This window comes from Acomys minous, assembly GCF_964271855.1.
Source record: "Acomys minous genome assembly, chromosome: 16".
Taxonomy (NCBI): Eukaryota; Metazoa; Chordata; class Mammalia; order Rodentia; family Muridae; genus Acomys; species Acomys minous.
In genome coordinates, this window is record NC_140498.1 from 2953808 (window position 1) to 2968790 (window position 14983).

The window sequence follows — 14983 nt, forward strand, 5'->3', positions numbered from 1 at the left end:
ACACACACACACACACACTCACACACACACACTCTCTCTCTCTCTCTCAATACACAAGGAAAATGTATTAATCTGTGCACTAATCAGTTATGAAAAAAGGGAGAAATTAGTGGGTTTCTGAGTAGAAGCTTGAAGGTGGGATGTAACAGGGAGAAGAGGGGGGTGTATGAAAAATGAAATATTAAGCCAGCCATCTTGTTTTAAAAGGGGATTTTACCCCCGTCTCTCTTTCTTTATAGAGGGGGTGGCGGTGCTGGAGGGGGGGTTGTTTTAAAAATAATTTCAAGGCGGCCATCTTAGTGCCTCAGCTCTGAGAAATATTTCTGAGCGCCCCCCTCAGAATTTAAATATATTTAAAGCAACCGAGGGGGGTAGAGAGAAGTCGAAAACTTTTATATACATATATATATAATTTTTTTAAAAAAACGATCTTCCTTTCTTGTTCTCTTGGGAGGAAAGAGAGAAGGGGGAAAAAGTCCTTAAAATTTTTCCAAGAACATTTTTGGGGGTGGTGCGGCCCCCCTCCTCAGACGCCGGCCCCGGGGGTGGGTGTTCTGGAGGGGGGTGGCCCGGGGGTTTGGGGGGCTGGGGGAGGCGGTGAGGAGGAGGAGGAGGACGCCGCCGCCGAGGAGGAGGAGGAGGAGGAGGAGGAGGAGGTGGTGGTGGTAGCGGTGGGGGAGGCGGGCGGGCGGTGGGTGGGGGGGTGGTGGGGGGGCCAGAGCCACAGGATGGCTTCCCCTCTGAGGGACGAGGAGGAGGAGGAGGAGGAGATGGTGGTGTCGGAGGAGGAAGAAGAGGAGGAAGAAGAGGGCGACGAGGAGGAGGAGGAGGTGGAGGCGGCCGAGGAGGACGATGAGGAGGACGACGAAGAGGGAGTACTCGGGCGCGGGCCCGGCCACGACCGGGGCCGCGACCGCCACAGCCCCCCCAGCTGCCACCTCTTCCCGCCGCCGCTGCCGCCGCCGCCGCCGCTGCCGCCGCCGCCCCCGCCGCCAGGTAAGCGTCCGCCCGACCCCCGGGGCCCGTGCCGAGCCGCCGAGCCGAGTCCCCCGCGCCCGGCCGGTGCCCGCGGTCCCCGCGGCGGCCTCGGGGCCAGGCCTCCTCCCCTCCCCCGCCGCACCCCTCCTCCTCCTCCGCCGCCGCCGCCGCCCGGGCTGGAGAGCGCTGGGAGCGAGCTGCGCGCGCGGACCGGGCCACTTGGTCGCGGCTTTCGGGGGAGGAGATTTTTTTTTTACCCTCGGCGGGGAGGGGGTTAGGCAGGAAACGGCCGTGGCGAAGCCAGGGTCCCGTCCCCCCCCCCCCCCCCCAGCCCGCTCCTAGGCCGAGCGAGGGACCGATCGCGGAGACCCCGGCGACCGGACGGCGGCGTGGGGGGAGGGGCGCGTGGGGGGAGGGGCGGCCGGCGTGAGCGCCCCACGGGCTCGGCCTCCGCTCTCCCTCCCCCCCCCCCCCCGCCGTGGGGTCCGGGATGTGTGGAGCTGACCGCTACCCTCTCCACCCCCCCCCCCCGACGCCCTCCGCGGGGGACTTGGGCGGGCAGAGGTGGGACGGTGGCCCGGCGGACCAGCCCCTCCACCTGCAGGGACTTCGGTGCCCGCCAACTCAGGGGCGTGCGGTGGCACGCGGGGGAGGGGAGGGGAGGGGTCGTGTGCATGTCTGTAGCGGCTGGTGACTCGGGGCAGGTGGTGACCACACTCCACGCGGGCCACTTCCTGGAGTAAAGACTTGGACCTACCTACCCTCCACTCCTCCCCCCCCCCCCAAACTCCCCTGCTTCCCCCCCCCCCCCAGCTGGCCTTCCAGCTCTCGGGTCACTTCGGATGAGGGGAGACCGGAGAGTGTCTGGGGAAGCCACACTCACCCCCCCCACCCCCTACACGGGGCCAGCCCCACCCTCGTCATCTCTGCCCCCGGCTCTTTTGTGTCAAGTGCAGCCCCCTCCTCCTCCCACCCCCTCCACCCCCCCACCCCTGTGACCCCGTCAGTCTGAGGTGGCCGAACTGCCCAGCTGTGACTCTCACGTGGCTGCCATTCACTGTCACTCGGCCGGCCAAGCCACCCACACACCCTGACCACGCTGGGGGGCGTGAGCTGCCCACCCGGCTGCTGCGCGCTTGACCATGGCCACTCAGCACCCTTCTCCCCGAGGTGACAGGTCCCCTGGCGCTCCGAGCAGCGCGTCCGGCGGTGCTGGGGACAGACGTCCAGCAGTGTCCCCCCCCCCCAGACCACCCTCCAGGTGGAGCGGGGTTCGCTCTGCCTTAGGGTGGGCCCCGGTAACCTCAGCCCGGGGGACACGCACCGCACCCCAAGTCTCCCGCGGCGGGGCAGCCCAGATGCACCAAACTTCAACACATTATTTGTAAAACTATGGTGCTGACCAGCGTGAGACTTTATGCCGCTCGCGTTGGGGCTGGGGGTGGGTGGGTGGCGAATAAAGTGTTTAATGCAGACTGGGTAAAGCCCACCCCCGCGCTCCCACCCCTCCACCCCGCCAGGGTTACCCGAAAAGGGGGAAAAGTTTAGGAAAAAGTTATCCCAGCGAGCCCGCAGAACTCGCGTGGGGCGGGGGGTGAGACTAGCAGGTCGTGGGGAGAGGGCTGCCCGCCGGGCTGCCTAAGGCAAGGTGTGAGAAAGGGGTGGAAGGGCTTGTCAGGTGAGCCAGGGGACCGGTAACTCTTGCCTAACTGTCCTGAACTCGGGGTCTGGTTTTGATCCCCGAAGCTGGGTGCCTGTTAGAGAGGAGAATGAAAGAGTCTAAGGTCGAGGTGGGTCTTTGTGTGGCGGCCTCCCTCCCTCCCTCCCTCCCCCTCTCCCTCCCCCTCCTTTGCTTTCTGAATCCTTGAGAAACGTCAAACGCTTTTAAATTTTTATATTTGAAATGAACGCTCACCTCCTCTGTCTCTCTGGGCAATTCCGTTTCCCTTCCAGCCCTCCAAGTCAAAGTGACCCAGATACACCCCCTCAGATGACTTTCTGAGGTAAAACTTTCGGAAAATATTTTTAGCGTGCTCATTATCCGTCTACCTAAGTGTGGGGAAAATAAGTCTCCTCTAAGGAGCTCGGCTCAGGCTGCCCGCCCTCGTCTCTTTCTGGAATATGAATTTGTACTCGTGAGAGCCTTCCATTGTTTTTCAGTGCGACTGCTTTGATTCTCACCATTTTGTTTTACATTCTTACCCAAGACCAATTTTTATCCCTTCCCCCTTCGCTCCAGTCTCCTTACATTGTTAAACGTTTAAAATAATAGCATTCGTGTTGGTGGGGGAAGGGAGCAGGAAGCTAAAGGAAAAAAAACCCCTCATTTCTTCTCCCTCCCCCTTCTGGCAAGTCTAGAGAAATAATATAACATAATATATAGATGTGATTCCTTGGGGGGGGTGGGGATGGGGGTGGGGAAATGATTGTGGGTGGTGCGGAAAATTCTGGTAGTTTCTTTGCAAAAGGTCTGAAAATACAAACCCACCTCCTGCCTTCAGTACGCATGTGCGGCAGACCTATTATGGAGGTTCGTGGTGGGGGAGGGAGGGGAATTTTAGAGGAAAAAAAATAAATATAAGTGTGAGAGATTGATGGCGAGATTAGGAGAGAGGGGCGGGAGGAAGGCTCTGGCTCAGGCTCCTCCCACAGCCCCACGGCCAGGCTCCGCCCTCGCCCTCCCCGTCTTCCCGCGATCTGAGCCGGCGTGTGGGAGAGTCTGGGCTCGCCGCCAGCTTTGAGAGGCTGCTGAGACAGAGGTTGGGCCTTAGATTTGCTTTATTACCCTCCCTTGCCTCTCCTCGCCGTCCTTCCCCTTTGCTGGCCGCCGACGTCGGCCTAAAATTGAGAACCTCCTGCTGGGCCGGGTGGGAAGTGGAGTTCACAGGCCGCCTCGCCCCACACACCCAGGGTGACCCGGGGCGGGCCACTTCCCTGATCCTTAGCCAGTTGGCGGGGCCTGGCCTGCCCTTGCCACTTGCCCCGTGGTCTTCGTTTCCATGTTCGTGTTAACCCAAGTCCCCAGAGTTAAGGGGAGCCAGCTGCTGGGCATGACGTCCGACTTCCTATTACAGCCCTGGATCATTTTTCACACACTGACTCTGGGCAGGCAGTCCCCTTTGCGTGCCCACACCTTGTTCCAGAGCGTCTTTGCTCACGGGGACAAGGGGTAATGGAGGTGGAAGGGAAGGTAGGGTCAGATCGGAAACCCAGGCCTGGGGTGTTAATTGTGGCTAATTTTCCCTTGGCCCGTTCTGGAAAGAAGCTTGTCTGTCCTAGAGCTAGAGTCTAGGCCAAGCCCTGGCTTTCCCCCTCTGGCTGCAGCTGCCTCTACTTGGACAAGACAGGTCTGGCTGGTTAGTCTAGTGATTGGTGGGGGTGGTAGGTAAACCAGGGCCCCATTTCTGTGTGGTATCAGGGCTTAATTTAACAACTCGAGCAGGCTGGCAGGGATCAGGGAGCACGGGGTGGTGGGGTATCAGAGACCCTGCCCAGGACCCTCTGACAGGGCCCTCTGGCAAGAGAGCCAGGGACATAGCTGTGTGGAGGCAGGTACAGCAGGGTGTGTGGGGTGTGTGTGTGTGTGTGTGTATGTGTGTATTTGAGACTACGTACATCAGGTGTGTGTGTCTGTGATTACATTCCTTGCTTGTGTCCCTGCAGTACTTGTACGTAGATGGGGTCAGCTTGTCTGAGACAGAGGTGGAAGGTGAGGCCATGGGATAAAGGGCAGGGCCACTGGGAATAGGCGTAGTGGCAGATGTACTCCCGTCCTCTGGGAGAAGGATGTTTAGAGAACTGCGTAGACTTCCTTTTGCTGACTTGGGCCGTGATGGAAGCAGATACTGGTCCCGTGGGCAAGAGGCTAGGATGACTAGCTGAGAATTTCTTTTGCTCCAGTGGCGGCACGGTGTTGGTGTGATTATCCAGGAAAATGTAAACAGAGGCCTCGCTCTTGGCAGACAGGATGTCAGGGCCCCGGTGTGTTTGTGTGAGAGCCCAGGTGTCCACCTTTGGCTTCTGCCTTCTCAGCATCTGGCTTAGGGAGCTGCCAGCTTGTGTCTCCCTACTCCAAGTGCTGGGGTCAGGCCAGGCCAGCAGCTGGGCATGGCTTCCCCGGCTCCTGGGCAAGCTGCCAGCTGGCAAAGTGAGGGGGAAGGCAGGAGGAGCCCTGGCGAGAACTGAGAGGACCTGCCACAGTCTGAGCCGGTGGCCTAGAGTCTGGTCCCTTGTTAGTGGGGGACGGGCAGGGAGTGGCTTGGCTGGTCCTCCTGTCTGACCCTTGACCTCCCATCCAGAACCAGAGGATCTCAGAATACTAGAAGGATTGTGTTTGCGTTGTTGAAGGGCAGGGAAATTCAGCGGCGTCAATGCCTGGGTTCCTAGAGAGTGGCTGAGGTGGTGAGAAGGGGACGCTCCAAGTTCAAGTTTCCTGGTACTTTCTTCTCCAAAGATAAGGATGCTATTCGGCTGCTGCCTTCAGCACTGGGTGTGAAGAAGAGAAAGCGAGGACCCAAGAAACAGAAGGAGAAGAAGCCAGGCAAACCCCGGAAACGCAAGAAGCTCGTGAGTGCGCAGGGTCCCTAACGCTGTAGAGAGGCCCAGGAGGCCCCTCCCCAGAGAATGATGTTTTTCTCTGGTCCTGGGTACCTGGGTAGTGGGGTTCCTAAAGTCAAGAGGCTGGGCAACCCCATTCATGTATCTCATCTGTATCTCTTGGACCTAGACCCCCCCAACCTCACTTTCTCCAACCTGGTAAAGAGCCCAGCTGTAGCCGGGCATGGCGGCGCACGCCTTTAATCCCGACACTTTGGGAGGCAGAGGCAGGCGGATCTCTGTGAGTTCCAGGCCGGCCTGGTCTATAAAGCGAGTCAGGGGGAAGCCAAGGCTACACAGAGAAGCCCTGTCTTGGGGGGTGGGGGAAAGTCCAGTTGTCTACCATCTGAGAGACACAGTTGAGAGCACACTGTCCTGCTGGGGGTAGCTCAGTGGTAGAGAGCTTGCCCCACATGTTTGAGCCCAATACTGAAGGAAAAAGCAAACCACAGTCTTGGGGCATGAGTGCAGAGCCTGGAGGGCCTCTGCCTCCCGGGCAGTTTATTTAACTCCCTGTGCCTCAATTTCCTCTGATTAAAAAAAAAAAAAAGTGAATATATATAGATCAATTGCTGTTTCATAGGATAGTTGTAAAGATGGAAAGAGATAAAATATGTTTTGCGCTAAGAACAGTTCTTGGCACACGGTAAGAACGAATAAATGCTATTCTTGTTTCTCTTCCTTAGGACAGTGAGGAGGAATTTGGCTCCGAGCGAGAGGAGTACCGGGAGAAGTCAGAGAGTGGAGGCAGCGAATATGGCACCGGGCCAGGTCGGAAACGAAGAAGGAAGCACCGAGAAAAAAAAGAGAAAAAAACAAAGAGGAGGAAAAGGGGAGAAGGAGACGGGGGACAAAAGGTAAGTAGAATTGTGACGTAGGGGTGAGCGCCAGAGATGGCACAGGGTGGAGGATGCCGCAGGGGCGGGGCTGCAGGGGGGAGGGGGACAGTGGGGGGGGGCTGGGCCCCACCTTACCACACTGTGCCCCACTCAGCAGGCGGAGCAGAAGTCATCGGCAACCCTGCTTCTGACCTGGGGCCTGGAGGATGTGGAACACGTGTTTTCTGAGGAGGACTACCACACACTCACCAACTACAAAGCCTTCAGTCAGTTCATGAGGTACCGCGGAGCTTGGCCTCTCTGGGTCTGCTTAAAACCTAAGAAAATGCTTCCTAGAGAAATTCACAGCATGTGCACAGATAATTTTATACACAAATTCAGTCTCTTGGTCTGGGCTCTGTCAGTCTCATCTAAGAGTCCACCTTTGCCTCAGGTCGTGGAGGCAGAGGTCATGTCTAGTACTGCGTTAGAGAGCTTTCCAGAACTAGAAGACGGCGCGGACAGGAAGGACTGAGCCTTCCGCTCTCGACTGGTCCATTTTTCTCTCTGTAACTTCTCTAGACTAGACCTGGGTGACATCACAGTCCAAGAGTCTTCAAAACCCTTCCCTAAGTCCCGGTGACCCCAGCTCAGGCACTGACAGCAGCAGGCCTTGCGCTGCAGTGGCTGGGGAGGCAGGGATAGTGCCAGTGCCTTGAGAGGCGGGGACAGTGGGCAGCAGCTTAGTGCCCTGGCTCTTCTTGGCCAGTCACCTCATCTCTTCCGTTCTCAGCTTCCTTATCTGTAAACCGGAACTAATGCCTGGCTGGAGCCTGTGTGGAGCTGGCAGGATGCTGAGTGCTTAGCCCAGTACAGTTGGTACCTAGGCTCCAGGGATGCTAACTGGGAGCTGTCCTCGGGGATGTCGTACCCTGCTGCAGGCAGCACTGAAGAGGGGCTTAGCACACCCCTTAGAGGAAAGCGTGATGTTTGCCTCTTTCAAACTGTCCCAAGGGAAGCTTTGTTCAGGTTCCATGGAATTCAATAAAATGCAGAAAATCGAATACATCTTCCTCTCAGCTTCTTTTTACTTAGTCAGTTCCTTAAATTAATATTTTTTTCCTAATAGGACAAATTTTTCCCACTCAGGACTGTTAGCATAGACTTAACTGGTGCGGGGAGATGGTGGGATTCCTAGCCCATCTGTGAAGGGCCTGAGTTTCCTGCCTCTGTGTCTTCAGGCCCCTAATTGCTAAGAAGAACCCTAAGATCCCGATGTCGAAGATGATGACCATCCTGGGGGCCAAGTGGAGGGAGTTCAGCGCCAATAACCCCTTCAAAGGGTCGGCAGCTGCTGTGGCGGCTGCGGCGGCGGCAGCAGCAGCAGCTGTAGCCGAGCAGGTGTCAGCTGCTGTCTCCTCAGCCACCCCCATTGCACCATCTGGACCCCCCCCTGCCCTTCCACCACCCCCCGCTCCTGAAACCCAGCCCCCACCCATCAGAAGAGCCAAAACCAAAGAGGGCAAAGGTAGGAGCCCCCTTCTTCCCACCTCTGTCCCCCTCTTTCCAAACCGCATGACTCCACAACCCACGCTTTCCCAGCCTTGACAGCTGCGGGGGGCGGGGGTGGGGTGGAGGCCTCCGAGGAAGGGGAGCCGGGAAGCCGTGGCCCGTGGCCCGGTCCAGAGTCCCCGTGGCTCTTACTCTACCGGGATGTGTCACGCCTGTGGGTCTTCTCGCTCCTCCCGCCTCTCGCTCAGGTCCGGGCCACAAGAGGCGAAATAAGAACCCCCGAGTGCCCGATGGGCGCAAGAAGCTTCGAGGGAAGAAGATGGCGCCACTCAAGATCAAGCTTGGGCTGCTGGGTGGCAAGAGGAAGAAGCCGGGCTCGGTGAGCAGCCCTATCCTGTCTGCTAAACATCGGGGTGTCGGGCTGAGATCCATGGGCCCTCCATGAGGGAGGCCGGGGTGGCGACCTCTGGTCCAGGGATGGAGGGCAGTGGGTATAGCGAGGTACACCTGACTCACGGCAGCGGGGCTATGGGCAGTATGTTTTTCAGAGTGACGAGGGCCCTGAACCAGAGGCCGAGGAGTCAGACCTGGACAGTGGCAGCGTCCACAGTGCCTCAGGCCGGCCCGACGGCCCTGTCCGTGCCAAGAAACTGAAGCGAGGCCGGCCAGGAAGGAAGAAGAAAAAGGGTAAGGGTGCTCTCACATGTGACCCCCTCGGACCGCCTCCTTCCTGTGTGGTCGCTCTTCTCCATTCAGCTCTTCTCCCTGTCTTTCCCTGAACCCCTTTCTTTCTTTTTCTGTTCTCTTTTCCCTGGCGGGGGTACATGACAGTCCCGGGCTGTCCTGCAGTGGCCGGGGAGGAGCTTGACGGCTATGAGACGGATCACCAGGACTACTGTGAGGTGTGCCAGCAGGGCGGGGAGATTATTCTGTGCGACACCTGCCCGCGTGCCTACCACCTCGTCTGCCTTGACCCTGAGCTTGACCGGGCTCCCGAGGGCAAGTGGAGCTGCCCGCACTGTGTGAGTGCCACACCCTCAGGCTCCCGCCTGTCTCTTCTTCCTCCTCTCACTTTCTCTTAACAGCCTCCCGGGCTTCTCAGCAGTAGGTGCTCGAGAGTCCAGAATCCTGACCTGGTCCCTTCTTTCAACGCTTTGTTCCCAGAGTCAGTAATTTTGGAAAGTTGGGGTGTCCTGTTTGGTAGGCCCCGTGAAACTCTTACGCATGTTCCAGGGCTCAGTCATCTTGGTTTTGCCTCAGTTTCCCCATCTCTTCATATCTTCCTCTGTCTATCTCTGTCTGCTCTTGGCCTCCTAGGAGAAGGAGGGGGTACAGTGGGAGGCCAAGGAAGAGGAGGAGGAGTACGAAGAGGAGGGGGAGGAAGGAGAGAAGGAGGAGGAGGATGACCACATGGAGTACTGCCGGGTGTGCAAGGACGGTGGGGAGCTCCTGTGCTGCGACGCCTGCATCTCCTCCTACCACATCCACTGTCTGAACCCCCCGCTGCCTGACATCCCCCACGGCGAGTGGCTGTGCCCACGGTGCACAGTAAGTGGAGCCGCGCCTCACAGTGCTCGCTGTCCAGCCCCACCTGCCACCCATTTCAGGGGGGCCCAAACACCCAGCTCTTCCCCAGCCCGCACCCCTTGCTGTGCCTTTGTCTTCCCTAACAAGGGACTCTGTTTGCTTTTTCCCTCCTCTTTCTCTCATGCGTCCACCCCGAAGTGTCCCGTGCTGAAGGGCCGTGTTCAGAAGATCTTGCACTGGCGATGGGGGGAGCCACCTGTGGCAGTGCCAGCGCCGCAGCAGGCGGACGGGAATCCAGATGTCCCACCCCCTCGCCCTCTTCAAGGCCGGTCGGAGCGAGAGTTCTTTGTCAAGTGGGTGGGACTGTCCTACTGGCACTGCTCCTGGGCCAAGGAGCTTCAGGTACAGAGGCCAGTCCTTCCTGTTCACCAGTGTGTCCCGTTCCCCCCGCCCCGCCCCCCCGCAGCCCGCCTCCCCACCCTCTGGGCCGCCCCCTCCCTTGCTGTCTTTGGAGGCCATCTCTTGTCTCTCCCCTTTGCCCCATCAGCTGGAAATCTTCCACTTGGTGATGTACCGTAACTACCAACGGAAGAACGACATGGACGAGCCGCCGCCGCTGGACTACGGCTCCGGGGAAGATGACGGGAAGAGCGGCAAGCGCAAGGTGAAGGACCCGCAGTACGCGGAGATGGAGGAGAAGTACTACCGCTTCGGCATCAAGCCGGAGTGGATGACCGTGCACCGCATCATCAACCATAGGTGCGTCCTTGCTCTGGGGAGAGGCTCACCCAGACCGCGACACCGCCCCACCGCTGGCAGTGGCCCTGCAGAAGCTGAAGGTCCAGCTGAGGTTTGGCTTCAGTCACCAAACCTCAGTCTCTGCAGCCCCAGCCCTTCTGGCCCGGTGTCTTGTCGGGGACTTGAGAAAGCGGGAGGAAAGCTCAGTCCAGCGCTGTTGGCCTCTAGTAGTGTGGGGTGGGGGTGGGGCGTGCAAACGAACCGAGAAACACGCTGTGCAGATGAGTGTTCCAGAGCAGTGTTCACTACTGCCTGGCACTAGCTCTCCTGCACTGAGGTGTGAGTGATCAGCGGGACATGTGTTGGTTTGCTCACCAGTCTAGTACCCCATCCATGGCTGGCTCACGTTAGCCACTCAGAGTCCTGTCTGGGTAAGTGAGCGGCAGTGCCGGCTCTGTGGCCGCGCTCTGTGGTGGCCGGCTTTTACGTGAGCGGCAGTGCCGGCTCTGTGGCCGCGCTCTGTGGTGGCCGGCTTTTACATGAGCGGTAGTGCCCGCTCTCCAGCCACGCTCTGTGGTGGCCGGCTTTTACGTGAGCGGCAGTGCCGGCTCTCCGGCCACGCTCTGTGGTGGCCGGCTTTTACATACCATCCCGAGAAGGCTAAGGCAGCAGACGCTGTGTCTGTCAGCACTCTGTGCGATGTTTGACCCTGTTATTTTTTCCCCTCTTACCTCTCTTCTTGGTTTCCCTGCGCAACAGTATGGACAAGAAGGGGAGCTACCACTACCTTGTGAAGTGGAAGGACTTGCCTTACGACCAGTCCACGTGGGAGGAGGACGAAATGAACATCCCCGAATACGAGGACCAGAAGCAGAGCTACTGGAGACACCGGTGAGCGGCTCAGAGCGCGTGAAAACCTGGGGGGGGGGGGGAGGGGCCGCAGCTCACAGAGCATGAAAACTCAGGTGGGGGGGAAGGGGCAGCCTGGCCTTGGCCGGGGCTTCGGCTGGGTTTGCTAGGCATAGTACAAGGTGGAGCAGTAAGATGTGGCCAGCCTGGAAGGATGCCCAGGAGAAGGGGAAATAAGATCTGGTCTGAGAAATGGGTCCTAGGATAAATGGAAGAGAAGGGTTGGCTCTCCAGGAGCCCCAGTAGCTGGGATAGAAAGCGTAGGAGAGGGCGGCGAGACGGCTTGGTGGGTGACGGCACCTGCCTCTGAGACTGGCAGCCTGAGCGTGTGCCCTAGGGTCCGCACAGTGGAAGGAGAGGGCAGTTTCCACAAGCTGTCCGGGGACCTCGCTGTCTGGGGACCTCGCTGTCCGGGGACCTCGCTGTCCGGGGACCTCGCTGTCCGGGGACCTCTGTCCTCTGTAACCGTAATGAGATTTTTTTCTTTAAACACTTTGAAGAAAGAAAATGAGAGAAGGTTTTAGGCAGAGGAAGGCGGGTCTGGAATGGATTTAGAGAAGTGGGGTGCGCCTGAGGACCAGGCCTCACTCGGACGCCCACTCTTTCCTCAGTGAGCTAATTATGGGCGAGGACCCTGCGCAACCCCGCAAGTATAAGAAGAAGAAGAAGGAGTTACAGGGTGACGGGCCTCCCAGCTCGCCGACTAATGACGTAAGCTCTCGCTTTTCCTGCCACTGCAGCGTTGGGGCCGACTGCTCTGACACGGTCAGCAGCCTCTGAGCAGCGGCCCAGGGTCTTGGCGTAGGGCCTGGAGTGCTACCGCAGTGGCAGCCCGTTCCTTCCTGAGCTTCCTCGCGCTGTGCTGGGTGTTGGTTTAGGGGCCGAGGGGAGGGGAAGGGAGGAAGACTGAAGACCAGAACTCAGCTCAGTCCGAGGCTGAGGGGGTTGTAAGCTACCCTGACACCAGTGCCAGGGCAGGGCAGAGGAGCCTCAGCTGTTCCCTTGAACCTTGCTGTGTCCCGACTCCACAGCCTACAGTGAAATACGAGACTCAGCCACGGTTTATCACGGCCACGGGAGGCACACTGCACATGTACCAGCTGGAGGGGCTCAACTGGCTGCGCTTCTCCTGGGCCCAGGGCACGGACACGATCCTGGCTGATGAGATGGGGCTGGGCAAGACCATCCAGACCATCGTCTTTCTCTACTCGCTCTATAAGGAGGTGTGCGTCGGGCTCTGGGCCCCTAGGGGGCTGAGTCCTCACCTGGATGGGGGTGAAGGGCGGAAGGCCAGAGCAGGCAGACTTCTGTGTCCACCCTGAGCAGGGCTAACGGGCTTCCACCCTTTACTCTCAGGGCCACACAAAAGGCCCCTTCCTGGTGAGCGCCCCACTCTCCACCATCATCAACTGGGAACGGGAGTTCCAGATGTGGGCACCCAAGTTCTATGTGGTCACGTACACGGGTGACAAGGACAGCCGGGCCATCATTCGAGAAAATGAGTTCTCCTTTGAGGATAACGCCATAAAAGGCGGGAAGAAAGCTTTCAAGATGAAGGTAGGTCCCCTGTCTCATGCGTTTAGACCCTCAGATCTGTCACTCTTTGTCCCAACCAGGAATTCCTCTCCTTATCTCTGTGCCTCTGTACTCCATAGTGGAGTCTCCTGGGAGCATGCACAACTCTGCCAGTCCTGGGCGTAGGGGTGGAGACCCAGGGCTGTGCTCCCTGTGGAGGTTAGAACTCCTGGCCTCCTGAGGGGCTCACGTGGTTCTTCATAAAGGGAGGGGCTGGAGGGGGGGCTAGAGGGGGGAGGGCAGGTAGGGGGCTGGAGGGGGGAGGGCAGGTGGGGGGCTGGAGGGGGGCTACAGGGGTGGTGGCAGGTGGGGGGCTGGAAGGAGGCTGGAGGGGGGCTGGCATGTGGGGGGGCTGGGGGGGCCTGGAGGGGGGCCTGGAGGGGGGCTGGCAGGTGACTGGGCAGTGCTTCTGTTGGCAGAGAGAGGCCCAGGTGAAGTTCCATGTTCTCCTGACGTCATACGAGCTGATCACCATTGATCAGGCAGCACTTGGCTCCATCCGCTGGGCCTGTCTAGTGGTGGATGAAGCTCATCGGCTGAAGAACAACCAGTCCAAGGTGAGCCAGGCCCCCGGCAGCAAGCGGCGGGCGAGCAAGCGAGTGAGCTGAGCGAGAGCTTGGAAGCTGAGCCCCACCTGCCTTGATCCTTAAAACAAAGAAAACAAAACAAAACTCAACAGCCTTGGGGGTTGTTGTAGCCTGGGAAGCTGGGGAAAGGACTGTGCTGCAGGAGGGGAGGGCTGGGGACTTGGGCCTCTGATCCTGAGGGAAATGGCAATTCAGGAGCTGGCAAAAAAGGGAAAAGTCTACGAGGTGACACAGCCACTTGCCACTGAAAACCCTTTCTTCTGCCTGTCCGTGTCCCACTTCCTAGTTTTTCAGGGTCCTTAATGGCTACAAGATAGATCATAAGCTGCTGTTGACGGGGACCCCACTGCAGAATAACCTGGAGGAGCTCTTCCACCTGCTGAACTTCCTCACTCCAGAGAGGTTTAAGTAAGTGGCTCACCCAGTGCTCTGCGGGAGGAAAAGCAGCTTGGAGAGTTGTAGGAGGCAGAGCCCGAGGTCAGAGGTGAAGAACGTCCTCCGCTGTCTGACTGCTTTTCTCTTTGTGTCTGTTAGCAACTTGGAAGGCTTCCTGGAGGAGTTTGCCGACATCTCCAAAGAGGACCAAATAAAGAAACTGCATGACCTGCTGGGGCCGCACATGCTGCGGAGGCTCAAGGCTGACGTCTTTAAGAACATGCCTGCTAAGACAGAGCTCATTGTCCGAGTGGAGCTAAGCCCTATGCAGAAGTGAGACTTGGGCTGTGCTTGGCGGTGGGGATCGGGCGATAGCTTTGCACGAGTTGGGGCCAAGTGCCGTCTTAGAAGTGGTTCCTCTTGGGAGTGGTGGCACAGATCTCTTGAGTCTGGGGCCAGCGTGGTCTACAGAATGAGTTCCAGGACAGCTGGGGTTACACAGAGAAACTCTGTGTAAAAAAGAAAACAGAAGGCTCCTTTATTGTTTGTATCTCTTGTACATCCCTACCCTGGTCTTTAGGAAATACTACAAGTACATCCTAACTCGAAATTTTGAGGCCTTGAATTCACGAGGCGGTGGGAACCAGGTGTCACTGCTCAACATCATGATGGATCTGAAGAAGTGTTGTAACCACCCGTACCTCTTCCCTGTGGCCGCCATGGTAGGGGCAGAGAGCAGGGACCGGTCGCATGGGTTCGCCGGGAGGGTCTGGGTTAGCTTAGGCATGGAGCTGAGTTGCAGGGCCAAGCTTCTGACCTTGAGAAGGGTGGGGACTGTAGTTAAGCTTCCTGACTCTTTCTCCTTTTCCCCTCTTTTCAGGAGTCTCCAAAACTCCCCAGTGGGGCGTATGAGGGCGGGGCGCTGATCAAGTCATCAGGCAAGCTCATGCTGCTGCAGAAAATGCTGAGGAAACTGAAGGAGCAAGGTCACAGAGTGCTCATCTTCTCACAGGTGACGTCGCTCTGCCCTCTCTCCATGTCTGTATTCTGTTGCCGTTTACCACCCGGACCGCACTTCCTGTCTTCGTCCCCATGGCTGCTCTACGAGGGCAGAGGGGAATCATACCCACAGCTTGTCTTGACTCTGGGAGGCAAGGTGGCCCATGCCCATAATCACTGAATTTGTGATGCTGAGCCAACGCAAGTCTAAATGTAGAGAGGCCCTGTATTCAAATAAAAAGAGCAGATGGCCGAAGATGGTTCTGTGCTAGAGCCCTCCCCTAGCTGCCTGAGGCTGTGCTGTGCTAGAGCCCTTCCCTAGCTGCCTGAGGCTGTGCTGTGCTAGAGCCCTCCCCTAGCTGCAGGAGG

The 14983-nt window shown here is 58.4% G+C and overlaps 1 protein-coding gene across 9 annotated transcripts in view; it reads left to right on the top strand.

The window, feature by feature from the left end:
• The first annotated feature begins 713 nt into the window (after positions 1–713).
• CHD3 (chromodomain helicase DNA binding protein 3) overlaps positions 714–14983 on the top strand; it is a 39170-nt gene continuing 24900 nt past the window's right edge. For 4 of the 9 annotated variants that reach the window (XM_084764686.1, XM_084764692.1, XM_084764687.1 and 1 more), the window contains exons 1-20: positions 714–996; positions 5432–5544; positions 6261–6431; positions 6568–6692; positions 7634–7920; positions 8153–8283; positions 8441–8591; positions 8736–8926; positions 9222–9452; positions 9630–9833; positions 9979–10190; positions 10929–11060; positions 11690–11789; positions 12110–12301; positions 12435–12635; positions 13073–13210; positions 13527–13648; positions 13775–13948; positions 14196–14337; positions 14496–14627. In XM_084764686.1, the coding sequence (XP_084620812.1) occupies positions 729–996; positions 5432–5544; positions 6261–6431; positions 6568–6692; positions 7634–7920; positions 8153–8283; positions 8441–8591; positions 8736–8926; positions 9222–9452; positions 9630–9833; positions 9979–10190; positions 10929–11060; positions 11690–11789; positions 12110–12301; positions 12435–12635; positions 13073–13210; positions 13527–13648; positions 13775–13948; positions 14196–14337; positions 14496–14627 (3417 nt within the window). In that variant the 5' untranslated portion in view covers positions 714–728. The remainder of the gene's footprint in view (positions 997–5431; positions 5545–6260; positions 6432–6567; positions 6693–7633; positions 7921–8152; positions 8284–8440; positions 8592–8735; positions 8927–9221; positions 9453–9629; positions 9834–9978; positions 10191–10928; positions 11061–11689; positions 11790–12109; positions 12302–12434; positions 12636–13072; positions 13211–13526; positions 13649–13774; positions 13949–14195; positions 14338–14495; positions 14628–14983) is intronic. The other 5 variants (XM_084764691.1, XM_084764694.1, XM_084764690.1 and 2 more) reach the window with 4 other exon arrangements.